Genomic DNA, 14,187 nt, shown 5'->3' with positions numbered 1-14,187 from the left:
CATGTTCGATGCACTTCCGGTGCCAGGCTCTGTGCTCCTACACCATGCCCGAGAGCTCAGCTCTAACCAGTCCCGAAGAAGCAGAGGACACGACAGTGTGTGCCAGAGTCTGGCAAGAACGGATGGTGGCCAACAGAGGAGAAGCGGAAGAAGGGGAGACACCACCAATCCTGGGGGTGGGGGCAGAGGGGCACTGCTAGGGTAGAGGGACTTGGGGAAAAGCAGCACAGCATCCAACTTGCAAAACCATCCCGATCATCATCCCCTACTGTTTGGTGCGGACAGACCCAGCACACCTGTGCACACACACACCTGTGCGCTCGGGTCCTCCAGGTTCTGCAGAGAACATTCCAGCCTCCACTGGAGCTGCCGAGGGCCAGCACGCCAGCAGCCCCCACAGGCCCACTGTGGCTCCTGGCGCGTGCGAGCACAGAGGCCCATGGCAGACGGCAGAGGGTTTCCGGGCCACAGCCAGGACAATCAGGGGCCTCTGTCCCATGTACCCACAGTCACCCAGTGGTTGCAGAGAACCCACTGATGCTGCTATGGATTTCTGTGAACCACGGCTCCGTGCACAGCCCCTCCCAGAAAAAGTCTGGCCACTGCGAGAGGGACAGAGAACTCAAAAGGCCACTCCAGCACACTAGAGGACAGTGAGCCACACCAAACACCGGGGGCGATCTATTTCTCCCCGAGATCGAAGAAGAAACAACATCTGGTAGCAGATTAAGAAATCAAATACATGTATGAGCAAAATTTAAAAAGCCCAAAGTTGTTTTGTGAATAAATGACGGGCTCCCTATGCCTGAGATCCACCCCACTCCATGCACTGCCGCCACCCCGTCTAATCGGCTCTCTCGCCTGCCCCCGGTCCGCTGGTGCCCAGACTTAATCCTTCAGTCTCTCCTCCCACTTGCACCTGGATGGCCCCAAGGAAACACCCCAGGTCCCTCGGCAGGGAGGGGGCCGCTGGAAGCTGACTGGCCATGGCAGGAACTCACTTGCTCGGGAAGCTGCTTACTGCACTCCAGGGCCAAAATAAAGGACTGTTTGGCAGAAGTCCCTATCCCTAAGGAAACACACACTGCCGAAAAAATTGTGACCAAGAATTCAGCTCGAATAGTACAAGTAACTGTTAGAAATGGGTTTCTGCTAAGGTCTTCGTGGCCACTCACCCAGGAAATCCCAAATCCTTTCTGGTTTTCCAAGAGCCTATGCTCTGATCCACCAGACCACAGACCTGCTGTCAGGAATTTTTTTCTTCCTGGGGTGGTTCTAGCTGGTTCTACTCCTCCTTAAATACCCGTATACCACTTCCCTTTTCCATAGACTTTTTGCACCTGGCCCTCCCCACAGGCTGGGGATGGATGTTGATTTGCCTACTTACAGGGGATTTGGGTTCGTAGTAATTACTGTCCCTACTTACGCTGCAAGAGTAGGCTGTATGTGCTTTTATTTGCTTCCCTTCCTGATGTGCACGGTTTCTTAGAGGGAATGCAAACAATGCATATTTAGGTGGCCTCGTGCAATTCCGAGTTCATTCCAGACAGGCATTCTTGCTGGATGTAGGCCCTACAGCGATGTATATTCTTGCAGCACGTTGAGGACACCTTCTCATATTTTTGTTGAGAAGTCAGTTCTCAAATAGCTGTTCCTAGAAAATAATCTTTTCCTCCAGCTGCTTTAAGACTTCGTCTGTAGTGTAAATAATCTTCACAAGGATGTGCTCGCATACAGTTTTCCCTGTTAGTAATTCTCCTCTGGACCCACTGGTCTCTTAAATATGTGAGGTGGTACATTTCGGGACTTTTAGTGAACATCTCCATTATTGTTTCTCCAAATTCTCACTCATCCTCTCTCTTCTCCTCCTGTGACTCCAAACACACGCCCATCGGGCTTTCGGACCACACCCCCTAGATCTCCTACCTTCTGTGTTTTCCACATCCTTACTCTCCAGGTTCTATTATGGCTCTTCCAACCATCTTCCAGGTCACTCATGTTCTCTTTAGCTGTGTCTAGCCACCACGTTTTTAATTTGGTTATCATAGTTTTCAATTCCAGAAATCCTATTTGGTCATCTTTTCAAATCTCTTCTGTAAAATTATACAGATATATAAAATTATACAGATATATAATATTCAAGATTATCTGTTTTTATCCTTTCATACAGAGTTAAGGATAATGGTTTCATGCTATGTGCCTAAGAATTACAAAAGCACAACATTTTGTGGACCAGTTTCTGATACCTGTTGCTTCTGTTTGGTCTACTTAAGGAGTTTCGAATGGGTGATAAGCTTTGACTACGTGCAGATCATTTTACCTGAAAAATGCACATATTTGTAGAAACGTCAGTTCTGGTGCCTTCCTCCAGAATAGATTTTGCTTGGCTTCCCCCCAGCACTGTGAGGCTCCAGTAGAGAAGTACCGTAACTGGGGTTCAAACAACCCTGGTCCTCCCAGGTGACATAAACCAGGAGTACAAGACTGTATGAGGGCTGTCCCATTCCAGTTTTTCCCTGCTGGTCACTCCGCTCGGTCCCAGGAAGGTTATGGGCATTTCTCTCATTCTCTGTCTGGGGCAGTTCGACCCATTCACTCCAGGAGACTGTCAAAACAACAACTCATGAAGGGATATTTTTTCCAGATGAGCAGATGCCCTTAGAAGAACAGCACTTTAGTGCCGGGCTCATCCACTCTCACCTTTGTCCTCCATTCCAAGCTAAGTGGCTCAAGTCTTCAGCTCTCACTCTGAGGGGAGTCCTACTGCCTGTGCCCCACACACCACAGGGGAAGCCACCTCAGCCCCCCCGAGACACAGCACTGCCCCGCCCAGCACACAGCCTCTCGGGCTGCGACCTCCCACTCTGCCTGGCTCCACTGCACACAGGCCCGTCTCTCCTCAGGCAGGGCCCCGTCCTGTCTACATGACACACTTTCAGGAAGGGTTTAAGGGTAGCAGAGAGGGGGTACAACACTACTCAAAATAGAAAACCCCTTTAAAAGTGCCTTTGAGATGTTCTTTAGTCAACCCTCCCCACTACAAAAGACGGTGATGCTGTCTCTCTTCCGGTCTTCCCCTTACCTCCTCACCATGCTTCCTTCTGTGCCCCGAGACCTCTGTCCTCCTCCACCTCGCCAGTCCGTTCTTCACAACACAACTGCTGGAACTCCAGGCTTCCTTTAACTTTACTTTACAGAGCAATTCAGGTCTTCTCTACACTAGTCCTTTCTGGGCCATGCCCATAAAACCTTCCCTTTCTTTTCTCTTTTAACTTTTATCAATGTATTTAAACTATTTTAAAAAAAAAGTTCACCCATTCCTCCCACCCCACACCCCCACAGCCCCGACCTCTTGCAACCACCAATACATTCCTTGCATCTATGAGCTGGCTTTCAGTGTTTTCTTTTTTCTTTTTAAGACTGCACATGTAAGAGAGATCATACAGGATTTCTCTCTCTCTGACTTATTTCCCTTAGCATAATGCTCTTGAGGTCCATCCATGTTGTTGCAAACAGGAGGATTTCCTTTCTTATGGCTGAGTAACGTTCCTGGACGTGTGTATACTACAATTTCTTCATCTGTTCCTCTGTCAATGGACACTTAGGTTGTTTCCATATCTTGGCTATTGTAAATAATACTGCATTAACATGAGGTATTTCTTCAAATTAGCTTTTTCATTTTGTTCAGATAAATACGCTGAAGTGAAAATGCTGAATCATATGGTGATTCTATTTTTAATTTTTTGAGAAACCTCCATTCTGTTAGTGGCTGCACCAGCCTGCATTCCTACCATCCCTACAGCACACAGGGGCTCCCTTCTCCAGAACAGCCATTCTAATGACAGGTAAGATGTCCTAGCTCATTGTCATTTTGATTTGCATTTCCCCAAAGATTAATGACATAGAGCATCTTTCCATGTGTCTGTTGGCCATCTGTATGTCTTCTTTGGAAAAATGTCTATTCAGATCTTCTGCCCATTTTTTAATCAGATTTTTTTTTCTCTTGAGTTATAGGAGTTTTTTATATGTTTTGGATATTAGCCCCTTATCAGATATGTGATTTGTGATTATCTTCTCACATTCAGTGGTCTGCCTTTTCATTTTGTTCATGGTTTCCTTTGCTGTGCAGAAGCATTTTAGTATGATGTAGTCCCAATTGTTTATTCTTGGTTTTGTTGCTTTTGCTTTTGGCAACAGATATAAAAAACCATAGCCAGGACCTATGTCAATGAGCCTGTGTTTTCTTGTATGGGTTTTAAGGTTTCAGGTCGTACATTCAAGTCTTGAATCCATTTTGAGTTAATTCTCAAATGGTGTAAGATATCAGTCCAGTTTCATTCTTTTGTATAAATTTTCCAAACGCCATTTATTGAAGAGACTGTTCTTTCCTCATTGTAAATTCTTGGCTCCTTTGTTGTAAATCATTTGACCATATATGTGTGGGGTTATTTCTAGGCTCTCTATTCTATTTCATTGATCTATGTGTCTGATTTTATGCCAATACCATACTGTTTTAATTACTATAGCTTTTGTAATACAGTTTGAAATCGAGGCTCATGATGCCTCCAGCTTTATTCTTCTTTCTCATGATGGCGTTCTCTATTTGGGGTCTTTTGTGCTTCCGTACATGTTTTAGAATTCTTTGTCCAATTTCTCTGAAAAACACCGTTAGAATTTTGATAGGGATTGCAGTGAATCTGTAGATTGCTGTGGATAGTATGATCATTTTAGCAATATTAATTCTTCCAATCTATGAATGCCAAATATCTTTCCATTTATTTGTATCTTCTTTAACTTCTTTCATTCATGTTTTACAGTTTTCGATATACAGGTCTTTGACCTCGTTAGTTAAATTTATTCCTAAGTATTTTATTCTTTTTGTTGCAATTGTAAATAGGCTTGTTTTTTTAACTTCTCTTTCTGATGGTTATTAGTGTAAAGAAACCACAGATTTTTGTGCACTGATTTTGTATCCTGCAACTTTACCAAACTCATTTATTAATTCTAAGAGGTTTTTTGAGGGAGTCAGGGATTTTCTATACATAATATCATCTTATCTGCAAATAGTGACAATTTTTCTTCTTCTACAATGTGGATGTCCTTTCTTTTTCTTGCCTAATTACTCTGGCTAGGATTTTCAATACTATGTTGAAAAAAAAGTGGTGAGAGTAGACATCCTTGTCTTGTTCCTGATCTTAAAGGAAAAGCTTTCAGCTTTTCACAGTTGAGTATAATGTTAGCTGTGGGCTTATCATGCATGGCCTTTATTGTGCTGAAATATGTTCCTTCTATGCCTATATTCTATTAAAAGTTTTTATCACGAATGGATGTTGAATTTTATCAAATGCTTTTTCTACATCGATTGAGATGATCCTATAATTTTTATCCTTCATTTTGTTAATGTGGTAGACCACACTGATTGCTGTCATATTTGCAAACCATATTTGCACCCCTGGAATAAACCCAACGTGGTCATAGTGTGTGATCTTTTTAATATATTGTTGAATTCAATTTGCTAGAATTTTGTTCAGGATTTCTGCACCAGTGTTCATCAAGGACACGGGCCTGTAATTTTTTTGTGTGGCATCCTTGTCTGGTTTTAGTATCACAGTAATGCTGGCCTCACATAATGTGTTCAGAAAAGTCCCTCCGTCTTCTATTTTTTCAGAAAGGTTTGAGAAGGATTGGTATTAATCCTTCCTTGAATGTTTGGTAGAACTCACCAGTGAGGCTGCCTGGTCCTAGACTTTTGTTTGTTGGGAGACTTTTAATTACTGATTCAGTCTCCCTGCTAGAAATGGGTCTGATGTTCAGACGTTCTAATTCATCATGATTCAGTCTTGGCTGGTGGGTAATCAAAATCTATCCATTTCTTCCAGGTTGTCTGATTTGTTGGCACATAACTGTTCATAGTCATCTCTGACGATTCTTTGTACTTCTGTGATATCAGCTGTACGTCTCCTTCTTCATTTCTGATCTTATCTGAGTCCTCTCCCTCTTTTCTGGTGAGTCTCACAAAAGGTTTGTCAACTCTGTTTACTTCTCAAAGAACCAGCTCTTCGTTTCATTGATCTTTTCTAATATCTGCCTAAGCCATTTATTTCTGCTCTAATCTCTTACCTCCTTCCTTCTACTAGCTTTGGGCTTCATTCTTTTTTTTCTAGTTCCTCGAGATGTAAAGTTAGGTTGCTTATTTAAGACTTTTCTCGTTTCTTGAGGTAGGCATTTATTGTACGAACTTCCCTCTTAGAACTACTTTTGCTGCACCCACTAAATTTTGGTATGTCACTTTTCCATTTTCATTTGCCTCAAGGTATTTTTTGATTTCTCTTTTGATTTCTTCTTTGACCCTTTGGTTGTTCAGCAGTCTAATCTCCCCATATTTGTGAATTTTCCAGTTTTATTCATGTAATTAATTTCACCTTTCTTAATCAACAAGCCCACGAAGGTGTGTTCCTTCACCAAAGTGCCAAAAAGCTCTAAAATAAATGCTGTCCTTCCCCTAAAATGCAGAAAGGAGGCAGTGGGTTTTTTTTTTTTTTTTAAGCAATTTTTCTTCCTAGCATATCCTGCCCTTAATAAAATCTTTATAGTCCCTGCAAAAGTTCCTGGTCCACAATTTCTCTAAGAGGTGAGCGATGAAATGAGGGGAGGGTGGACTTCACACAGCTGAGGCCTGCAGGTGCCTCTCCCGAGGGGCTGCCAAGGGGCCCTGGCGCCCACCAGCCAGAAAGCCCAAACCCCATCCACTGTGTGTACTTCCTGCTTGGAAAGCCTGGTATTTAGGTTTCACTAGAAGAACAGCTACAAACTGGCTACAGCGTTCACATATTTTACATATATATTACATAAAAGAAGCTTCTCTGTTGTGAAGAACGGATCCTTTAAGCCAAAAACTGCAGGCCGGAAGGACCCGCCTCAGAAATTGCACCGAAAAATGTGATTTACAAAAAAGTACATTTGAGCTGGGATTCCTTTGGTCGTCGTTGCTGCTCTTTTAAACCATCATCCAGCAAAGCTGCAATGTGCTTCTTTCTAAACCACAGCACCAGAGAAAATCAGTTCAAGCATTTCCCCACACTGTAGCACTGGTACAAATGAGCACTAACCACTACTTCCCAACCTCCACGGAAACAGAAAATACGCCTTCTAAGGGACACAAGGGGAAGCGAAGAAGTCAGGATGTGAAATTCACATCTACTGCAAATCATATTTCAAAGAACTAACTGAGACTGGGGCCAGCTGTGAACCTGCTAGTGGGGAAAACCCAGCCATCTCCCAGAGATCTCACTGTGAAGTTAAGAATAAATGCAGTTACACAAGGAGGAAACCGTATTTTGAGTAGACAGGTTGGAAAGCAGCTCAATATACTGAATCAAATCAAGTATTATTGGAAAAACCGTGAAAAACTTCACCGTATGGAAATGAGGTAATAACCATTAGATACATAGTCGAAAATCAGATTCAATCAAGGAACAAAATGGAGTTTATAATTTGTATGACTCCATTTTATAATGTCTCTCGACAGTTCCCCAAACCAAGTGTCTTTCTGGGGAGATTATGACCATTACAGTTTGCGGCTGCTAACGGCACGGCAAGGGGGAAGCAGTGCACAGGGACGCGGAAGCAGTGTTGGAATGCACACCCCTGCGTCTACATTTGAAGCAAAGTACAATTTCTCTGTACATTCAGCAAAATCACCTGCAGAGCTCACATGAGGCTCTTTATGAAAGAGCCTTTCTCTTTGTACCTCATCACTGACCGGCTGGCGCCACAAATCTACGCCTGGTTCTGCTTGGTATCACTTTGTTAATGCTGTTCATTAATGTAACAAACTATCAGGAGAATATGCTTGGAATGGGCAGGCATTATCTCCCAACTTTCATTTAATTAAACTCTGAGATTGCAATATGACAGTCAGCACATCATAGGGGAAATTATTTTAAGAATGAAGGTAAAAAGTATTTCAAAGCCTCCACTTAAATATGAAAGCATAATCTAAAACGGCCGAGCACACACTATAATTTTTCTATAATATTAAAGATGTTATTTCCAGACTTGGTAATTAATTGGATTCCATGGAGAAATTACGCCAGCATCCTTGATAGCAAAATGATGCACAAAGGCAGGGAACAGAGTGCCAAAGGACAGCCATAAACAACCATGCTGTCGCCCAGATTATGACAATCATCGGGCTTAATAAGGAGTGAAAGCTGCCCGCTTCTGTGCACACTCATTCCTCCTGCAAAGTGCCTGCACTGAATTCTGATTATGTTGCCTTAATAAAAACGAAGGGGAGAGGCTCCCGCCCCAGAAGAATGCCCAGCCCTGCCCCGTGGAGCTAGGAGCCCCAGGCTCAGTGAGGACAGCACCTTGCAGGGTGAGGGCCAGTCCCAAGCCTCCCACCGCCTCCTCCCGGGCCCTCAGGGAGACAGGTGCTCAGGAAGCAGGCTTACCGTCAATCCGGCTCACGAGCTCTTCCAACATCTTCACCTTCATTTGAATCCCAGGCTGGGCAAAGGTATAGTTGTCCTAAGGGAAAAATAACAACAAATATCATATGCACAGAAAATAAAACACACCTTCCAAAGGGGAAAAAGGAAGTCGGAACAAAGGTGAACAGTTTCACAGCGGAACAAAGTCACCACCTGATCCATGCCCGCGGCGTCAGGCCCTGTCACAACGGCCGACCCGCAGCAGGATCCCATCTGGGGTCAGATCAGGCCCTTCCCGACATCAGAGGGCGAGCACACCCGCCTGGGGGAGCATCTACCGGAGCATCTCTTTATGTAAATGCAGATATTTACATTTACATGGAACAAACGGGCATGGGCACGGACAGCTCCTTGAGAAGCGTGTGCCGGAAGCAGCTGCCTGGCCGCCACCCGGGTAGCAGGCACTCGCCGGTGCCAGACTCGCCGGTGCCGGAAAAACGGCGGCGGAACGGCGCCTGGGCCGGTGCTCTTGGTGCCCACATCCCGCCCGCAGTCCCCGGGCCACCGACGCGGCCGCTGCACGAGGAAAGTGAGCGTGTGACCACTCTCGGTGAACCCAGGTGAAGGAGTCGATAAACTGAGACAGGAAACCCAGTGTGGGCATCGAGGGGGACGAGTCCTCGGTCAAACAGACCTGGAGAAGGAGCCCCACCCTCCTACTCTGGAGCTGTGCAGCCTTGGTAAGCATCGTCACCTCTCGGCTCCCGTTGGTCGTCTACACCGTGACAATCATGCTGCCTTCTAGGTCTGCTCCGAGGTGTACAGGAGACCAGGTCAGGGGACCATGCTGGAGGGCCCAAGACTACCAGAGGTGCCGAGGAACGAGGGCAGGGCCTCAGCCAACCCCCGTCACCTTCAGAAGGGCCGCTGGGCTTCGAAGGCACACATGCAAGGCAGAGACAGCCCCAAAGAGGTCTACGGCCTAAGCCCAGAGGCTGCCAAAGGGCACAAAGGTGTCAATCCACCGACCAAAGGGAATTATCTGGACTAGCCAAGGGCCCACTGCAGTCCCGGGGTCCTGACAAGTCCACAGGAGCGTGAGAAGGACCCGACCTGCCGCAGCAGTGTTGAAGATGGAGGAAGGGGCAACGAGGCAAAGGACGTGGGCTGGAAAAAGGGCAGGTTGTGAGATCTCCCTGGAGCCTTAGGCCCACACCTTGAGTCAGGCCCACAAGAGCCACATCAGAAGCCTGGCCTCCAGAACCACGAAGTAACACATAATCTGTGTTGTTTTCAGCCACTAAGCCTGTGGTGATTTGTTACAGCACCCCCAGGAAATGAATACAGGAGGCCTGGGGGATGTTCTTCACCGCAGCCCCCAGGATGCACTAAGATGAAAGGACGAGAAGAGAATCTGGAGCAATCAAGACCCCAATGCCAACCCTGCAGATCCCTGGACTCTGGGGAGCACAGAGGCCTTGGCCCCAGAGGCTCACACGGGCTCGTGCTGGGCCAGTGCTGGGACGGAGTGGCTCGTCCTCAGGGAGCGACACCAGGCAGGCCGCACAAGCCGCGCCCAGGACAGCGAGACCCCTGGCCTCGGGAAGGTGTGGGTGACGTGGGCAACTGCAGCCCACCAGGCAGTCGCTGTGGCCCTGTGGACAGTGGGGAGCACTCCTGCTGTGCCATGCACCACGGGGCACTGGGGGGGGGAGGGGAGGCCATCATTCGGGCGGGGACGGCTCCTAGGCAGCCGCCCCACATCTCGGCCTGCATTCAGGGCCCAGGAGGGAAGTGGAGGGCAAGTCCAGGCTGGACACGAACAACCCCAGACAGTCAACCGTGCAGACACCCCCTGTGAGCGAGGGGCCGTGCCCACAAAACCCAGAGCCCAAACCTGAAGGGGACCGAAGAGCTGGCCGCACAGGGGGCAGCCGGCGGGAGACCCCGGGGTCGTGGCCACAGCACCCAGTGCAGCCAGCTCCAGAATCTGCGAGGGGGCTTTTCAGGTGAAATGCTCCGCGTGGAGCAGCTTAGGAGGCTCAGGTGGGGGGATCCTTGCCCCCGGCCCCGGCTCCGTCAGCTCTGCGTTCACCGTGCGCACGCGCACTCACCACCACACAGGCCCGCATGGCAGCCGGAGCCGGGGCAGGAGTGGCCGCCACCAGGGCACAGAACTAAAGTCTCCTACGGGCATCAAGGAATTTCCACAGACGCAGAAAATGGACAATCAGCCCTGCCCTCCCGCTGGCCGATCTCCCCCGAGTGGATCTGGGGTGACAGGCTCTGGGCTCCAAACCGTGGCGTCTCTGCCCACGCCAAACCAAGAAGAGCGGCGTGCACCCGCCTCACCTGGAGCGATGCCAAGGCACAAAGGCCGGCGCTCCCGGGGTGGCGTGACCGTCTCCTGGACCTGGTGACAGGCCTGCGGGTCCTGCTAAATCCTGAGCTCTGGAGAAGGGAGTCAGGGACGCGCGTATAATGGGCGGGACGATTTCAGGGCCGGACGGAGCCGTGTGCGTCCACTAAGGACACACTGTAAGCTTTAACGTATCTGAACTTTAACAGGGTAAGAAATTTGGGTTTTGGACTTGAGCTTGCAAGGATTAGCCTCTGAGACTTAATTTCTCCCTGGAAATTGGATAACAGAAGGAGATTTATATTCAAATATGGAGCATACCGCCTCGTTGGAAGTTTATACATTATCACTTAACCTCACAGCAGAATTTCCGATGAGCCAGGTTGAACGATATACCTGGATATAATTCAGGATGGGAAATACACTGCAGACTGATTCTGCAGCCTTGGGCGAAGGCCTTGCAGATTATTTAATTGATGTTCAGTTCTGACAAATTCCAGAGCCATCAGAAGTACACTGTAATACCCTCCCCCCGGTGGTCCCAGGAGAACGAAGGGGCGAGGGTTTCACTGGGAGCTGGTGCATCCTGATGGGCTATGGATCTCCTCCTCTCCCTCTCCAGGGGGATTCAGCTAGCACCACTCCTGGACCTTCTCTAACCCCACAACACTCGCCACAAGAAGGCAACTTATCAGTTGCTAAAGCCGGCAGAATAGACAGGCTGTGGGCTCGGCCCTCCTGCCACCCGGCAGAGCCAGCTAAGACCGCGGGCAGGCTGCTCCCCCTCCAAGGCTCTGCTGCACATGAGGGTGGCCTGGCTCTGGCCCAGCGATGGCTATGATGGGGTGGGTAAGCCCGACTGATCCTGGGATTCGGTCAGCCGGTTTATTTGGCTCTCGCACCAAGATAGGATTTCAAGATTCTCATTTAGAAGAAATAAAAGTTATTCTTCGGTCTCCATCTGCCACTATTTTGTTTTATTTCTCAATTTGTTCAAAACCCAGGTAGAGAAGATAGGTTTTCTTGGAAATCCAAACAATGAGAAAAGAGTAACACCTGAGAGCCTTTAAAATTTAAAATTTAAAAAAATAAAACTACGTTTTAAAAGGACCAGAAGAGACTGATGGATGGGCTGTGGCCTTGGCATTCTGGACTTGGGTCCCAGGCAGAGAAGATCGGCCTTCAAACGGGCTCCAACCCAGATGACAAGATGGGTGTCGGAGGGCAGAGCCCAGCGAGGCAGGGCACAGCGGTCGGCTGAGGGAGCCCAGGCTGTGGGTGGCCCTGCTCAGTGGCCAGAAAACCTTTGAAGGGCACACCAAGGACCTTCCAGAGCCAGACGGCTGAGTGAGAAGGTGTAAGGGGAAAAGAACATTCTGTGGCCCCAGCAACAGCCCCTCTGGGAGACACGGGGTACTCAGGCCCTCCGGCGGGGTGGGTACCTGTGGCCCAGCAAGATGCTGCCAGCACAGCACCTCGCCCAGGTTCTGCCCACCCAAGGCCAGGTCACCAGATGTACCTCTGGGCCCTCACCCCCAGCACCCCATCCACACGCACCCGCACGCACACCTGGCACAGAAAACACCTGCTGCACGAAGCTGTGAGTGGGCGCGGAAACCTACACACGTTCGGAAATACTAACAGTAATAACATCACCACCTTCACAAAAAGTAAACATTCATATCCTTTCTAATTGAGATTTGATTTTACATCTTTAAGAAAGAATATGCTCTTCGAAACTTACAGGTCAGAGGAAGAAAGGTCTGAGGAACACAGTGACACACGGACCTTCTGGGGAATGTCTTACCCAGGGTGAAGTCTGTATTCACAGGAAACCGAGGCGCGCCCACGGCCGCCTTACATCTGCTGCCATCCCACCTCACACCTCGGCAAAAACAAATAGCACTTTCTGTGCTCTTCGGGAGAAAAGGAGAACAACATTTTCTGAAGGACCCTGGCAGAGACGAGCTGAAAATTAAATTCCCAGGGGCTGAGCTGGAAGGCCCCACAGCCCCCCCCCCCCCCCCGCCGACCAGAGACCCACCGCCTGGCCTCTCTCCAGGGAACACGGCTTCTTTCCTATGCTGAAACCACAGGAGCCCCCTCTGTGCCCTGCAGGACCTGCCTCTGGAACAGCTCAGCAAGTTCCTTTCGCAAACAATGGCCTGAAAGACCTCTGTGTCCGTCATCTCTTGCAGGTGCCCCCAGGACCCAGACACAGCCCTGGACAAAGTGCCCCACAGGGGCCCCGGCAGTGCAGAGGTCAGAGGGCAAGCACCCGCTGCCGCGGCTGCAGTCCACGTCACCCGTCTGGACGTCACCCCGGCTACTGCAAGTAACGCAGCGTCCAGAACAGGGTCGGACCGTGAGCTGCTTCATCTCCCCAAGAACCACTTCTGCATCCTCCCGTGGGCCACACGACATGCTGAGTCCTGGCAGAGACGGCACACAGAAGCGCAGGCCTGGGACTGCTGTCCTCAGACAGGCTCGTGTGCAAGGCCGGCCCTCCCTCGGCTGGTGCCGGAGACCCGAGAGTTCAGGAGCGTTCCCGTCATGCCCGAACAAACAAGGATGCTTCACTGGACCTCAACCAACAGTGTAGCTTATATGCTGAACTGCATTCCTTCTGGGAGTCTGGAATTTTGGAAAGTGCCAGGCAGAGGGCGTCGAGTGACGAGCTCTCCATACAACCCAGGCACAGAGTCTCTAACGAGCTCCCAGGTGGACATTTCACACCTGCTGTCATGACTCGCTGCTGGGGACATGATGTGTGTCCCGTGTGCCTCCACTGGGACAGGACGTGAGGTGCCTTACCCCTGCTGTCTCCGGGCCTCCCCACTTGGCTGGTTCTGCTTTGCGTGCTGGTACTGGAAGGAATCACGGCCTTGAATACAACCATATACTGATTCCTGGGAGGCACTGAACCTTGGGCTGGTCTTTGGGTACCCCAACAGAGTCGGGGAGAAAAACCAACAGGGCCCTTCTGTTCACAGAGAGACCGGTTAAACAAATGTTCATCACGCAGGCCACGCAAGTGCATGAGAAGGGCTCACTGTGATGTGGGGAGCCCCGCCTGTTAGCACAGCACAGAACGGGGAGCCCCACCTGGAGACCAGGCTGAGGATGTGAAGCCTGAGCAGACATGCAGAAAGAAGGGAGCAGCGTGCAGAAGAGCCCTGGCAGCAGCCCAGAGCAGGGCACCACCCGGGGGGAATGAAGGCCAGGACAGCTGGAGGGGCAGCGAGGAGGCTGGGGTATGGCGGGAGAAGACCGTTCTGAGGCTGGGAGACCATCTGGGAGGGAAGGGTAGGACCAGAGCAGAGCCATGGAATGAAGGTACTGACATGGGGATGGGCAGCCACCACACACAAGATCTGCATTTGGAGAAGACTC

At 49.3% G+C, this 14,187-nt stretch overlaps 1 protein-coding gene across 8 annotated transcripts in view; it reads right to left on the bottom strand.

The window, feature by feature from the left end:
* Nucleotides 1-14,187, bottom strand: part of TBC1D22A (TBC1 domain family member 22A) — a 584,905-nt gene that overhangs the window by 388,359 nt on the left and 182,359 nt on the right. For all 8 annotated transcript variants that reach the window (XR_004300946.1, XR_004300945.1, XR_004300943.1 and 5 more), the window contains one exon: nt 8,457-8,532. Coding sequence is in view for 2 of the 8 variants with exons in the window: in XM_032416658.1 (XP_032272549.1) it covers nt 8,457-8,532 (76 nt within the window). In the remaining 6 variants the exon portion in view is untranslated. The remainder of the gene's footprint in view (nt 1-8,456; nt 8,533-14,187) is intronic.

This window comes from Phoca vitulina, unplaced genomic scaffold (genome assembly GCF_004348235.1).
Source record: "Phoca vitulina isolate PV1807 unplaced genomic scaffold, GSC_HSeal_1.0 scaffold19, whole genome shotgun sequence".
In the NCBI taxonomy this organism is placed as follows: Eukaryota; Metazoa; Chordata; class Mammalia; order Carnivora; family Phocidae; genus Phoca; species Phoca vitulina.
This window is presented reverse-complemented; position numbering and strand designations above follow the sequence as displayed.